Below are 15,661 nucleotides of genomic sequence, written 5' to 3' on the forward strand. Positions count from 1 at the left end.
TGCTTTACAACTATCTTCCTTCACTGGAGCTGAGAAGGGAAAAGACAGATACAGTTATTAAGGGTTACACAAAGCTTTCCTCTTTGTGGTATCCAAGTTTTCTGTATCTCTGGGGTCCAGGAGGTACAACACTAGGAATCTGACTTGGACTGAGAAAGTTTGTGAACACTGGAGAGAGAGCTGGACCCACACAAGTGTTTTGTTACACATACCTCACAGAGAAGCTTCAGTGGAAGATCCTAAAATATGCCTGACAAATAAAAGGATAGTGTGTGTAAATGAGTATCAAACTCAGTATCAGGTAATATTTGAGATATGTAAATATCTTAAATGATGCTCTCTCTTAAGTTAATAAAAATATAACTTCCCTAAGTTCATTGTGGGTTTAATCTTCCTAATTTTCTCAAGCAATTTACATACTACAACAGGAAATTTTCTTATCACAGGACATTTTAGGAATGTATCCCTTGGAGAATTCTATTTGGAAAAAATAACAGAAGAGCTTTATCTTTCTATACATAATTTGTCTCCATGTATGTGACTTCTATGACAAAACGTTATACACTATTTACAGAATTTTAATTTCTTGTACTGTTGAGGGTTAAAAAGAAGTCACAGCTTCTTGGTTCCACAGCAGAGTTATAGCAGTGGCTCAATTTTAAAAAAAATTTTTCTAGTGTGGTCCTTGTCAGATTGTATGTCTCAAACCAATCATAACTTGTGGATGATACAGGTGTCTTCCCTTTCTAACCTAGGTGACTTCTGACAGCTAGTTACCGAAAGACATCACCATTTTACAACAGGAACTCAACACAGAAGTTATGATGGAAAGCCATTTTATTTTTCCCTAAACTTATTTAAAATAAAAGACTTGAATGGAAAATGTTTAGTACCGATATGTCACCCTGAATGCCAGCAATACCTTGACTTTTATACACACAGGAAGCCAGGTCAAAGTCCAGTCAGTGTACAGTTTTGCATGAACAAAATTTTCTGCCATTTTGCTTTAGCAAATAGCAACATAATTTAAAACGCTCATGTCTCCTCTGTGGCACCTAAAATCCAGTCCTATATTTATTAATACAGTTAGAAAAATAAAAGCCTTAAAAAATTCATGGTATGAGTTCACGGTGCTAATCACACAGTCTCCTCAAAAGTAAGATCATTTTTAAAACTCCTACATAACAACCTTCTGGTTTAATTTGAAAGGCTTAAGACTTGAAATCTAGTAAGACTGTTAAGTCAATGCACATATCAATTATTTGACTTAATTTTTACTTGCCCTGGGAGAGTTAATTCCCATTGTCCACTGAATGAATGCCTTTCAAATATTAATAAATATATTACACTATTTACAAGCATTCTTAACCACTCTGACATGGGTAGAAAGTTAGGCCGTGGGGAAGGAACCACCTCCCAGCAGGGCAAGCTCGTGAGGTCTGGGACAAAAGGACGGTGCTGGAGGATGCACCAAGGGCTGCTTCAGTGTGCGTGCGAGCTCTCAGACACACCAGGCTCCTTTTGAGACCAGCTAGCCAATAATTTGTTGTTGCTGGATCAGGTATAAATGCCCAGTGGCCGGAAACCAGGAAAAAAAAGGAACACTGTGACGGTATGTGATTTTAGTAGTTAAGAAGAGGGAGGCAGTCCTAATGTCAGACTAGGCTAAGGATGGTGCAACCATGCTCCACAAGCTGTTGGTGAATCACCCTCGGCAGATTACCTAACTTAGTCGAGGTGATGGGTACGTGTCATGGGTAAGGAAAGGGTAAATGTAAGAAATTGTTTTGGCAACAAAAAGTGATGTTAATTCAACGTCTGCAAGTTTAACTGTGCCACATGCCCTCTTCTTACACTACTTTCTGCAAACTGTCTCAAGCAGACATACCATCCATTTGACAAACCTTGTTAATGCTGAAGGATTTACATTCTAATGCTCTGGTAAGAGTGATCATGCCTAAATCAGCCCATACAGTATCATAAACCTGAAGAGGTGAAGCCAAAGATTGAGAGAGGCTAGATATCTGCCTTGTGAATGTAAACGAAATTCTCATTTGGGGGGCTTAGTTTCTTATGTTTTAGTAACAGCAGTAAACTAGTCATTATTTTAAAAAGCACACTATCTTGGGTCATGTCTATATATGTATACACATACCGTTCCTTTTCCTGGTAGTCATTTAGAGGTCCAAGCCTGGGGCCCTCAAAGGGCATGGCTTCCACCAAACCTTCTGGGGTACAGAGTCCAAATAGTCCCTTGGAAAATGTTATAAATTAGATTTGCCCAATATAATGTTTAAATCTCTTACACAAGAGTCTTTAAAATAATTTAAACACTTGCAAACTCAATAAGGGTTCTCTGGTGGCCCACTTTCACATGCAAACACAGACGAACTGTTAACATGCATTATTTTAGTCAATTGGTAAAGTTTATTTCGTTAAGTATAAGTAATTTTAAGCCATTTACTAAATTGTAAATTTCAATCCATTAAAAACTACTACCAGAGCAGTTCTGAGGTATTACTGTTAATCTAATATAGAAATGTTACTCTACTCTGCTGTGGTATGAAATGTGACTGCCATGCCTCTTATGTAATGGTGCTGTTGCAGTGCTGACTACAGGCGTGTCCTATAGCTTTCAGGAAATTATTGCGTATGTGCATTCACTGATTTTCCAAACATCAATGGCAATTTGGTCATTTCTAAGCATACTAAAATAATAAAGTACAGCTCCTGGAATGGGACAAACAAGCGGAGAAATTTCAGGTATATAATGCCATCCTCCAACCTACTTCATCAAAAACCCACCCTACTCACTCCAGTCATTTACAAGGAAAACTTGTGCAAAAAGCATCCAAAAAGCCTATTGGTGGGTTAATTTTCTTGTAATTTTAAAAGAACTAGACAATGTTTTTTCCCTTAAAATTCATTTATAAAAATAAATTTCAGTTTGAGACCTTAGATACCAAATTGTGGCTTAATTTAGTCGTGATGGCTAAGACTATACAGTTATGAAAAATGCAGCTGAAAACGGAAGAGCTCCAGCTCAGTCCCCGTGGCGCGGCAATAGCTGGCACCCTGTGCGGTCACAACCCTCCCCATAGTTACCCAAAACACACTCAACTTCTTGACAGACTTTTGGCGTTCCTTTCTCCTGAAACTCCCACAAAACTTTAATTCTTAGACCTCTGTTGCAAAACTACAAGTAACCATAATACATTCAAGAAAGGGAATGAAAACCTGTCACCCACTCAGGAGACACTGATCCATTGCACTGGGGCAAACACAGCAGCTTGGAGGAAAACGGTCACCCACTTGGGTGTACGGCTTATCCAGATGTTTTGCACTAGAATGCAGGCGTGAAGTCCCTCGGAGTCTTTATCTCAGAGCAACAATAATTTAAAGTCAGTTTGACAGAATGAACAAACCCTTCCAGGTTTTGTGCCATGAGATGATGAGCAGCCTGGCCCCGACTCCAGGTACCTGGTGTGTGGTGGGGCCTGGTCACTATGTACATTAGATAGGAACACTGTCAGGTGGAAATGCCAATATGACTTACTGCTTAGGACTGTGCTGACATCGATGCCTTTGTGAGGCTGATTTCCCAAGTGAGAAGCTTTTTGCCTTAGTCAGGAAATTATCTGAGGGAACAGTAAGGAACTGAACTAAGGAAAAAGTTTCTGGCCTCCAAATCCACACACACACACACACACACACACACACACACACACAAGCAAGTTTCAAACTATTGTTATCTCTCAGTGCAAAGGAGCAATCGGCTGACCTGTCACATACCATCAATCGATATGAACACAGCATTCAGTCTGTGGAACAACGTGATGCAGCAAAAACCTGATCTAATGCGAATTCAAGCCTATTAACTAAGACCGCGGCAAGGAGACAGTGCAGCTCAGTGTTTCTCCCGCGCTAGTGCCGACTCTGAACACAAAGCAACCGAAAGGCACAGGCTCAGATTTCATTGATAGTCCTCTCTGAAGGGCAGTATTCCGAGGGGCCCGGTGAGGACATATAGAAAGACTGTGTTTTCCTTTTTAATCGTGCTCTTTTGTTGGCCAACACCAGGCTGCGCCGGCTCGAACTGATGATTTCCGAAATGAACTTTTTGCAGTCTACGCACACCTCCATAGTACTCCAGTCCTCCATCAACTCTTTGGGAAACTGTAGTTCTTCATCTGATTTGTCCACAGACTTAGATTTTGAGGAGAACCTGGAACAAAACAAAATTTTCTGAATCCAGTATCATTACTCACAGTTCTCTTGCAATACTGAGCAACTAGGTGCAAAAAAGGTAAATTTGCTGCCAAAACATTTTACTGAATGGGTGAGTCACCTCATGTCCTTCCAAAGGAAGAATTTCTAATTGGGGATAAAATTCAAAATATTTTTTTAAAAAAGAAACCAGGAAACATGCTTTATTAAGAAATAATAATACTGAAAACTCTTAGTGTCCCTTCTAGAATTTTTGGAAAAAAAAGACATTCAGAGTATTCACCTGATTAACATACATGACGTCTAGTGGACTTTAACAATGAAAATGAAACAAAGTACATGTTGCTAACTGCTAACGTCCTCTGGGTGATTCAGAAGGAACTTCAAGTTCTTTCTCCAGTGGCCCTGTGTCAGGGTTGATGAACATTAGTTAACTGTAGATGGTGGGGCAGATTACAGTAAGCTGAGGTAAATATGTCTTACCCTGAAAAGTTATCTAGGGACCAGCTTTCTCAACATTTTTGCGTTTCTCAAATACACCTTCCCCTCCCTAATAATTCTCTAATTCTCTACATTTGGATGACTAATTATTTGGATTCCAGAGAGCTGGAGTTCACCAGACCTCATCACAGTAATTGTTCTGGGCAATTTTTTGAAATAACTAGGAATCATCTACTCGTTTACTACTTTAGTTAAACCAAACAGGAACCTAGGTGTGGAGTATGTACAGAAAGGAACAACAACGTGTCCCGTCGCCTTGAGCTCATAGGTGATGATCCACAGTTGGAGGCCACCACAGAGCAGCAGTGTCTCAGGGCAGAGTGGGCAGCACAGGGGCAGCAGTGCCGGGCACAAGTTACCTGCTGGGCTCACAGCTTCCTTGCCTTGCCGCCCACATCTGTGGTGTGCAGGAGTGGGGCTGCCCAGCGCTCAGCACCAGTGCCCCTCCCTGACGGGGGGCAGCTGGTGCATAAAACCCCAACCTTTTTGGCCTGTGAGTATGTGAGTACGTGAGCTGAGCTGGCCTGATCTCCATCCTTTCTCAAGGACCAACACTAACCTTACTCTGCATTAAACGCAAAGGGACTGATATTCAGGTTTTTTTTTTAATTGCCATAAAGCTCTTGTCATAAAGCTTTATTTCTGCCTTATTTACAATAGGAAGATAAACCAAAGTTCTTGCAGACCACTGGAAACCAAGACCTAAACAGATTTGCTTTCAAAACTAAGGAGGAAAGAAAGACAACTTCAGGTGCAGGTTTTCAACTGCACTGAAAACAAGGTCAGTTTTAAAGATGACTTTTAGAGAACACACAAAAGTAATTACCTCTAAAATAGAAAAAAAATGATGACATTCAAGTATGCTTCAAGTAGCTAGCTATTATCCCTTGACAAGTTACCTTTGGGAAATTTTGAAGATTTGTGCGCAAGTCAAGACTATATTAAAACCAACCACCCAACCTAAAGCACCCTGAGCCCAAACCCTACTTTGTCACTGGTTCTCAAAAGGAACGTTCTTCCTTTACAGAGTAAAGTCTCAGGTGTCTTACTCACCTGGCAATGCTCCGGAGTGGCCGATGGTGGCCAGTGGGGGTTTTTTCTGGCCTCATGCAACTTTCCCCTCTTTGCAAGGTAGAAGGTCCCAATGAAAAGATGGGAAGAGTGGAGTATGGTTTAGAGGGCAGCCGCATCTATTATCCCAAATGAAACCAGAGTGAGCAGTACTGTTAAAGAGGTGGACTCCTTAAAATTAACACAAGTTATAATTTTGCCAAGCTTAGCTTACCTTTTTGCAACACTGTGAACACACGGGCCTGTACACAAAATCAGAAGTGTTACTCAGCATTGACGTGATGAGACCAGAGAGTGAGAGAAGTCAATGGCTGTGCCGTTGTGAATTTCTATAACAAACTGCAAAAACTCTCTTGTTCTTCCACCAGAATGTAACGGACTGATACAACCGTGGATTGCCAAGGAGACAATCTGTGAAACTGAACTCTTACACTGCTTCCTGGAAAAGGATCAACTCTCATCTGTCTGGGATTTTCTTACTTGTCTATCTAGGGAAGGATCACGTGACAATCACATCTACTTTTTGTGTTTAAACAAGACATATGATTATTAGGATCACCTTAGTTACGTAAAAGAAGTACATGCGGAGAAACATTTTCCAGCTATAACGCTAAGTAACTGTTTGCTCTACTCTTTGAAGAAATCAGTATTACTAACCCACAGGCACAATACGATGTGATAACGAATTGGGATAATTTCTAATACTGTTCCTGTGTGGAAAAATGACTAAACAGTGAATGTAAGTAGTATTTATTTACATCAATTACAAAAAACCTTACCTCTTACAGAACTGACAGGTATAAGACCAGGTGAAGAAGGAAAATCTCCTGGTTCGGCAACAAAAGCAGAGCTAAAAATACAAATTTAAAGGGAGAGAAGAGCATTGCCAACAGTTAATTTCCTAATTTACATGTCTAAATATACTTTTACATATTAGGGACCTTTAGCAGACAGAAGGAAAAAGAGAATTCAGAAACCCTGTTTTCAAGTTTGGCTCTGTAAGAATTATAATTTGGCTATTTACTTATAATTCCACTTTTAAAAGGTAATAAAAGGCTATAGCTCTCAGAGGCTCATCATCATGGAATCAATCTGAAGAAGGTTCTGAAACAGTCTCTTCCATTTTTCAGATGTATTTTCTTTATAAATCCTTTAAAAGTATAACAACTAAATGCAGACATGATTTTATGAAGGCATGCCACTATTTATTATGGTTGTTTTAAGTCTTCCAAAGTTTTTGATTTCTCAGAGAGAAACAAAAATACTCTCTTTTGTAAGCAAAGCAGAATAGGAACTGTGTAGTACAGGGTAAGCCTCTTACCTCCTGAAATCCCCTAAAAGTCCTGTACCATCTGGCTGCCAGCAGACCACTCCCTCAGGAGACCAGGCCTGGGACTCACCATTCCTCTAACCCTACTTATCAACCAACTTTAAACAGCTCTACCTTTCCTTTTTTCAGGGCGGTGTAGACATCTTTATACTGTTGGTATTTTTCCAGCTCTGCCTTCACCAGGACCTGACGAATATGCATCACTTCCTCCACAGTAAGAGCTAGGCATTCCACTGGATAGCAGAATTCCTCCTGAAATTCAAAATTCCACATGAATAAGAAACTCCCACCCCCCTTTTCTGGCACTGCACAGTTTCCCTTCAGATCAGACACCTGGTTAGTAGCTCCAGAGAAGAAAAGAGGTTTCCCAATGAACACTGGAACAGAGCTGGCTCACTCTGGGGACCACATAATTTCTAATTACACTAAGACAACAGATGGCAGAAAACTTCTGGGGACCATGTCAAACATTATAACCTATAGAAATTTCCAGGAAAGGAAAGTTCCTCACATTTGAGTACATATTTTGCCTCAAGTTTCTATTTCATTAAGCAGAGCTATGTATCTGTGTAATGAAATCTTGAAAGAACATTTTCTTGTTCTAAAACAAATTGACATCTGTTTTCTCCTACAATTCTGCAAAGACATTGCTTCCTGTTATTTGTATACTATATGCTAATACTTAAATAACAAATCTACAACATTGGTACTATTTAGAAAACTGGTTTGTGGTACCCAGAATAGCCAAAAGGAGGTGGTTAGTAATTTATACTGAGAAGCATTATTTAGTGGTAAGTTACATCAGCACATTGAGAAAAATCCTAATGGTATGAGCAGAACTGAAACATGTAACTACTGGTGCAGTTTCCAGCCAAAAAGCAACCTCTACAGGCTGCACCACGGTTCTCTAGATTTCTGTTATTACTTTTAAACAACTGCTGAATGTACAATCAGCACTGGAAAGATGTGGAGAAAATCTTAAGAATTTCACAATAAATATTTATGCCGGCTGTCTTATGGTAATGGCTTCCCTAAAAACAGCTGAGGAAGATGTTGATGTAACTGATCCCACTGAATAAAGAGCCTCACCCCCATCTGCTCCCCATCCGGCCCTGTGTTTGATTGGTGGATCTAATAGAAAGACAGAACGGTCTTGTGCATTCTCACCCTGCCAGGCTTCACAGGGGCCATTGTGGTGTAGGGACACTGAGACTTAATGTTCTCAGTGCAAACACATTATAATTCACTCCCACACACACACAATAGCATTGCTCACAGGCATTCTGGAATCAAACAAGCCAAATGAGAAAGCACATGACTATGAATGCAGTCAGTTTATGGAGGTTTAACATTCAGTTCTGTCTTTCAATCAGAAAAAACAAAAACAAATCTAGGTTGCAAACTTGATAAACATTAGCATTTACTAAAAAAAAAAGTAGTTTGAAGAACTGCTTCTTACTAACAATCAATACAAAATCACGTCTGGTCAGGCTAACTTTAAATTTGCTTAAAAATGTTTTGGAAAAAAATCCTGCAATTGAATTTTTAAGAGGAATGTTTAAGAGGATACTAAGCTGTATCCAGAGGGTGGGAAGGTAGTCTGTTCAGGAAGACTGTATCATTTGCTAGTCTAAAATATTTTTTAAAAAATCACCATCACATAATTTTCTCTTTCGATGGGAAAAGTTTTCAAACATAACAGGATAAAATTGGTGTCCAATATCCACTCAGTTTTCTTCCACCCTGAGAAAACAGCTTAGTGTCAAGTAGGAACAATGCACTGCCTGTGTGAAGGTTAGGCCACTACAATTCTGCAGGAGATAGGTATTGTCGGCTGCACATGTCTGAATGATGGCTTTTCTCAGCTTTTAACATATTTCATAAGAAGTTTCCTATGGTCTTTTTTATTCATTTGCTGAGTATGATTTTTGTGCATTTTCTGATAGTTAACCATGTGACAAAACTGCTGAGGTGGAACAAAATAATGTATGAATCTAGTAACTAATCAGAGAATCAATACCTGAGATTTGTTGCTATGGGAAGATGGCAAATAGTGCCAATTTAATTAATTTAACAACTGGGATGCCTGGGACGGTAAACATTTCCGGTAGATGGGAATCCTTTTTATTTGCAGGGAGATCCTAACACACATAATAGACCTGACAGGCTCTACTTCCCTCTTCTCAGTCTTAAATCACAAACGGGCTTAGTCAAGCATACTTTCAACTTACTGCTTTGAACCATATGCAAATCCAGTACTTCGTAAGACATAATAAGAAACTGTATTTTGTGGGTGTTCTTGTTCTTTCTCTAACTTTCAGGCAGATTACTGTTTAGTAAAATAACTTCCATCAGGTCAAATGCTAATGTTTTAATTCTGGTGCTTTCCCAAGGACAACAAAACTTTAATGCAACATGAAAGAAAATAATAAACAGTTACTAGAATAGTTTTCATTATTTTTTTTCAATTGGCAAAAAAATTAAACATCCCCAATGCCAAATTAAGCCTTAACCTTAACAGATCTTGCGGAGATATTAAAGCTCCAAAATGTGAGGAGCATTTGGGGCTTTAACAGTGACTGAGAGCCCTCGGTCATTCCTCCACATGCCCAGAGCTCATTGTCACAGCCAGAAATGGGACTCTAAAATCCTCTTGCTTCTCTGTGCCTCAATCTCACTCCTAAATTTAGGAAAGGGAAGCTAAATCTGAAAGAGTTTTAATAAAGATTACAATATGCTATAGGGGGAGATGAGCTTTTAGAACTTACTTTTGATGTATGTCACTAAAATTGCTGAGTTTGTGTTGAATATTCTGATTACATTTACCATCCAGAAGGGTCAGAGTTAGGGAGCACAGAAATTAGAGAACATAATGTATCCTCTGGTTACTGAGCCACAGAAAGAATGGGCATAGTTATATTTTATATAGTATTCTTAGTTAGCAAAAACTTTGTTAAGTAGCAGATATTTGAAAATTATCCAAAATGACCATTGCTGTTTTGAGTTTTTAATAAATCAAAGGCAGATTTAAATTAAAATAGCACCTATTAAGTTTAATTACTCTTTTCTTTTTTCAGGTTCAATTTTAAAAGTCAAAGTGAACTGTTTGCCTACAGTGATATGTAGACATAGTATACAGATATCTCTGTCTGGGGAGTATTGATAATAAAAATAAAAATGTCAAACAAAAATAATATAAAAACAGGGAGGGGGACAAAACAGAAGAGACTCATAAATATGGAGAACAAACTGAGGGTTATAGGAGAGGTTGTGGGAAGGGGGATGGGCTAAATGGGTAAGGGGCATTAAGGATCTACTCCTGAAATCATTGTTGCACTATATGCTAACTAATTTGGATGTAAATTAAAAAAAAACAAAAAATAAAACAAGTTAAAAAAATGTATAAAAATGTCAGCAGATCTCCAGTAATAGCAGCAGTAAGAGTGACAGGAATTAAAATGCCATCCCTGCACCTGACCATGTACTGCCCAAAGGGCCAAGATCTAAAATGGAAAAAGAATAGAGATCTAGCCTCTATTTCATGACAAATAAGAAGAGAAAGGAATTTGTTGTATTTCATTTACATTCAGAGTCTCTTTTCCAAACCAAGATGAGTAATAAAGAATAACAAAGAAACCAGCTGCTGGTTCATTTGTCAAGGATATGTTTAGTAAATAAAGGACCTCACAGAGCCAGGACCCTATATGAAGCAGAACAGACCAGGCAGCTGCGAACACTAGTCAGCAGCACATGCTACTCTGGGGGCAGGGGAAGCTTGGGCATAGTTTGAGGGCTTTTTATTTCACTGGAGTTTGGAAAGTATTGGATTTTCTTTAAAAAATAATTCTGTATGAAAATCTAAAAAAATAATAAAATGCATACTTATTTAAAATATTTAAAGGGGCGCCTGGGTGGCGCAGTCGGTTAAGCGTCCGACTTCAGCCAGGTCACGATCTCGCGGTCCGTGAGTTCGAGCCCCGCGTCGGGCTCTGGGCTGATGGCTCAGAGCCTGGAGCCTGTTTCCGATTCTGTGTCTCCCTCTCTCTCTGCCCCTCCCCCGTTCATGCTCTGTCTCTCTCTGTCCCAAAAATAAAATAAAAACGTTGAAAAAAAAAAAATAAAAAAAAAATAAAATATTTAAAATAACTGCATCAATAAAAGGAAAAATTAAAACTTCTAGGAGAAGTGGGTTGTCCTAAACACCATGCCACACTCTGACGAACACAATGCAGCTGTATGAAAGGTGTGGGGAAGAAGGTTCTTGGAGCCCAGGGCAGGCATGGGCTACAGGTGCACAGCCCCTCTGAGCTCAGGGCGGGGTGTGTGGGAAACGAGAAATGACATGGTTTCATGGGTTGTGGGGGAGTCCCCTGTGGCTATATGGCCTGGCAGGCGGTTGCTCTGCCAGCTGAATGAGGGAGCAAATGTCGATCCGATGGCAGGAAGGCCCTGGGAGGCAAGCACCCACAGGCTATCTGAGTGCCCCTGCACATGGAGAGGAGACGGCATTCTTCCTGCCGTATAACTGGGTCACTCACAGGTCCCTCTAATCCGATGCTGCATTTTGAGTTTGTTGTCCTTTCAAGGTCATTTTCCTCTCAACTGAGATCATGGTGTAATCTATGCATCCTACAAAAGACTGGAATCAACGATCAGAAGCAAAGTGCCCATCTAAGCTGTTAATTGTTGAGAGTGCAGTAGCTGAGGTATCACTGTCAAAGAGATAGAGTAAAATAATCCCCAGAACCAGCAGAAAGAGGCCAACCTTTGAGGATTTCCACCTGCTGGTAAAAGCTCTCTCACATAGATAATACATAGCCCCTGCTACCCCAAACATGGCTGCTTCAAAAGGATGAGAGCTGAGCAGAGAAGCTGTTTGTATGGTAGAAAAAAGTGGTCGGAAAGGCGTCCTTGGCCATACACTGGTTATCCTAGGAACCTGAACAACAGATAAGGGAAAAAGAAAATGGCAGGGGGAAAGAAAAGGAGAAAATAATGCTGAACATGAGTGACCTAAAAATAGTGGTTACAGAGCATGAAAGAAAAACAAAACAAAACAAAAACACCACAGAGGATGTTAACAGTAGATTCCACATGTGTGTGTCCACACCAACGTCTGCTTCCATATGTGCAAATTAGTAATCATACCATGAAGTCATTCCTAGGGAGTCTCAGAATTCACAAACCAGAGACTTAAGATGTTTCTAACTTAGTGGCCCCCTGAACAGGGCTCACCAGGAGGCAGGACAGAGGCAACCACCTCTGGGGGCAGTGGGGAGCATGCAGCACACTGGGGAAGGTACTGAAAGACAAGTCTCCTTTTACTCAGATGGGCCATCGTCCTCAATCATTTGACCAAGTGATGAAAAAAAAATTACATTTTAAACATCCTAAGGAAACAGAGGGAGATACAATAAAAATAAAAATGAACACCAACAAAGACATTTCTGCCATTTTCAGTGTAAGGATTATAAATACAAAAGGATTCCTTGTTTTAATATAGCTAAAGTTTAAATTAATGGTCATACTTTTAAAGTACTTACCAAGCTAGACAGCACTACCACAAGACAAGTGTGATTATGGATTTCTCAAGATAAGCTATTAATGAGACCAGTCACTACTCTGACTGGAGGTTACTTTGTCTCAGCTCACACCCAGAGGCCCTTCCCGTGAGCTGTGGTTCCCTATAGAACCTGAGCCATCCAGCGCTGACCGAAGTGCTTTCCCACTGCCTTTCACTGAGACTCTTCTCTGTGACTGCAGATAAATTTTGTCTTGCTCTCCTTGTCCATAAAAAACAACTCCCAGCCTGACCTACCACACACTAAGAGTTCCCCTTTGTCAGGAAATATACTTCTGGGTCCTTGATTTGGGCTGATGGTCTTTCTTCTATTAATTCTATGGTATTTCTTCTATTCCATTCAAAATTTCTCTTACTAGCTGAAATTCCTTTTAACTGATCTGATAGTTCTTCCACAGTGATAATTTTAAAATTTAACACCAACAATGGTGTCATATGATCACAAGGCCAGGTACACAGCTGAATGATAAACTGGCTTCTAAGAGAAAAGTTGGCTGAAGAGAAGAACCTCTTGATTATTGGACTTGTGATCTCTTATATACATTTAAGTTGTTCACATAAACAAAAGTCTTTGGACTTTAAAGTTTCAACCTGTCTGGTTAAGAGTTCTGTTTTTCTGCTGATAAACTACTGGTGAGACTATACTTAATCAATGTTTCAGTGATTATTTAAGAGAGGAATTCTATCAAGAACTGACACACAATCATTAGTTCCTTAATTGAACTTTTTAGGAACAGAGATGACTGATCATATTTCAGCGCTTGAAAGCTCTGTTCAAACTTGGTATCTTCATAAGAACCATACTATCTTCCTCTACTTTGAGGGAGGGAAATCAGTTATTGCTTTATTTGAACCCTTGATAATTCAAGACAGCCTAAAAATATGGACTGAAATATAGACAAGGCATATTCCAGTGCTTTTTATTCATGAATTTCTGAGAAAACATTAGATATTAGGTTGCTGGTAGAATTATTGATTGAAGCCTTCATCTCACCTGCAAATATTTCTTAAGTCAAGTGGACTACAAAAGAATCTTTGCAGACCTCTTTTAGTTAGAGGGTCTGTTACTTCTTTCTGGCAGTGCCCTATGTATTACTTCCATTGTCCTGGGAATCAAAGCCACTACACCAACCTGGAAGTCTCAGGAAAACAGCAAAATCATCATCCAGTGCAAATAGCAGCTTTGGCTCCAAGATCATAAAACATACTTGAAAACAATGTACAATGGCTTGTAATGGATCAAAATTCTCCCCTTATACTTCTGCCTCAATAAAATAGTGTACTTTAGTCTGACTTTCCTAACTTTTTGATGAGTCTTAACAATTTTTAAGTGGACTAATTCCCTTTGAAAAGAAGAAGGCATTTCTTTAATAATAATACATGCTTTCAACCATTGATAAGTCTTCTGGGGAAAAAAAAACTACTTTAAATGAACAAGGAGTGGTCAAATTTCATTTAGGTTACTGTCAGAATTGGTTTTCTTTAGATATTAAAAACAAATAAAGCTATTTAAAGATCATTTTAACATTTGGAAGATTTTTTTCTCCTAATCGTTGTCTTAAGAAAGCTAATTATTCCAGGTCTCTAACTGATCCTTAAGTTACTACGCAGTTTTCCAGTTACTTACAAGAGATCGGGAGCTCTGCTTGGAGGGTGGCAAAAACTGTCTTACATTAGTGGGTGTTTCCTTTTCAATGGAATGTCGTCTCTGGGGTGGCTGCCGTCTCTCTGGCTGGGGTGTCGATGATATGGGCAAGAATTTCGGGGGCTCTAAAGAAATGAAATTAACCAAACTGAAATGAACTTTCTTACAAGTAAAAAGTCTTAGATTTTCAATTTCTGACAGAACACCCTTTGTCATTTGTCACAAACATTGCATTCAAAGATGAAATATTTGTTAGAGGGTTTTAGTAAGATTAGAAGTTCTAATGGGGATACTATGAGGACTGTTATAGAAAAATCTTTGCAAGATGAACTTTCCTACAGATATAGAAAGAAAAAAGAAAAATATTTGTATTTTTAATATTCATTCAAATATATCATAAAAACACAATTATAGTCTCAGATTTGTACATACAAATGCCTTCACATTACATACAACAAAATTTTACAGTCTCAGGCATGTAAAATACGTAAAAACATGTATTCTCTGTGTGTCCAAAAAAGGCTACCAAATCATACCAAAATTCTCAAGTGTACTGACCTTTTCTTTTAAAATTTTTTTTTTCAACATTTATTTATTTTTGGGACAGAGAGAGACAGAGCATGAACGGGGGAGGGGCAGAGAGAGAGGGAGACACAGAATCGGAAACAGGCTCCAGGCTCTGAGCCATCAGCCCAGAGCCCGACGCGGGGCTCGAACTCACGGACCGCGAGATCGTGACCTGGCTGAAGTCGGACGCTTAACCGACTGCGCCACCCAGGCGCCCCTGTACTGACCTTTTCTGTCCTTAGATTTAAATCAAGCTCTATTTAAATTTGAAAAAATAAATTCCAGTTTTGATAATATTGTGCCACTGCTCTCCTTCATCTAGTAATATTTTGGGACAGAGTTTAAAAGGAGAAGGTTTGAGGGGTGCCTTAGTATGTAGAGCACACAACTCTTGATCTCGGGGTTGTGAGTTCGGGCCTCATGTTGGGTGTAAAGATTACTTAAAAAATAAAATTTTCTAAAAAAAAAAGTTTATAAAAGGAGAATATTTTATGGTTTGAATGGTTCTGGGTTTACATTCTGAAAACATAAGGAGAACATTAGAAATAAATTATATTACTTAAAGTTTTATTTAATACTTCCTCCTACTCTCTCTGAAAAGTAAGCCTGCTTCATTCAATGTAGCAGGTGAGGAAAGTGAAAGTCAACACCAAGTTAAATGTGATCCATCTATTTGGACTACCCCACCAACAGAAATCACTAAATAAAAATAACACGATTTCCATAATCAAGAAAGATA

At 39.1% G+C, this 15,661-nt stretch overlaps 1 protein-coding gene across 3 annotated transcripts in view; it reads right to left on the reverse strand.

Moving 5' to 3' along the window:
• Positions 1 to 2,407: 2,407 nt before the first annotated feature.
• SPIRE1 (spire type actin nucleation factor 1) overlaps positions 2,408 to 15,661 on the reverse strand; it is a 202,534-nt gene continuing 189,280 nt past the window's right edge. For 2 of the 3 annotated variants that reach the window (XM_030336753.1, XM_030336754.1), the window contains 6 exons: positions 14,338 to 14,480; positions 7,244 to 7,381; positions 6,579 to 6,649; positions 6,014 to 6,041; positions 5,782 to 5,918; positions 2,408 to 4,225 (listed from right to left, as the gene is read on the reverse strand). In XM_030336753.1, the coding sequence (XP_030192613.1) occupies positions 3,967 to 4,225; positions 5,782 to 5,918; positions 6,014 to 6,041; positions 6,579 to 6,649; positions 7,244 to 7,381; positions 14,338 to 14,480 (776 nt within the window). In that variant the 3' untranslated portion in view covers positions 2,408 to 3,966. Of the gene's footprint in view, positions 4,226 to 5,781; positions 5,919 to 6,013; positions 6,042 to 6,578; positions 6,650 to 7,243; positions 7,382 to 11,894; positions 12,069 to 14,337; positions 14,481 to 15,661 lie in introns of all 3 variants that reach the window. The other variant, XM_030336752.1, reaches the window with a different exon arrangement.

This window comes from Lynx canadensis, chromosome D3 (assembly GCF_007474595.2).
Source record: "Lynx canadensis isolate LIC74 chromosome D3, mLynCan4.pri.v2, whole genome shotgun sequence".
NCBI lineage: Eukaryota > Metazoa > Chordata > Mammalia > Carnivora > Felidae > Lynx > Lynx canadensis.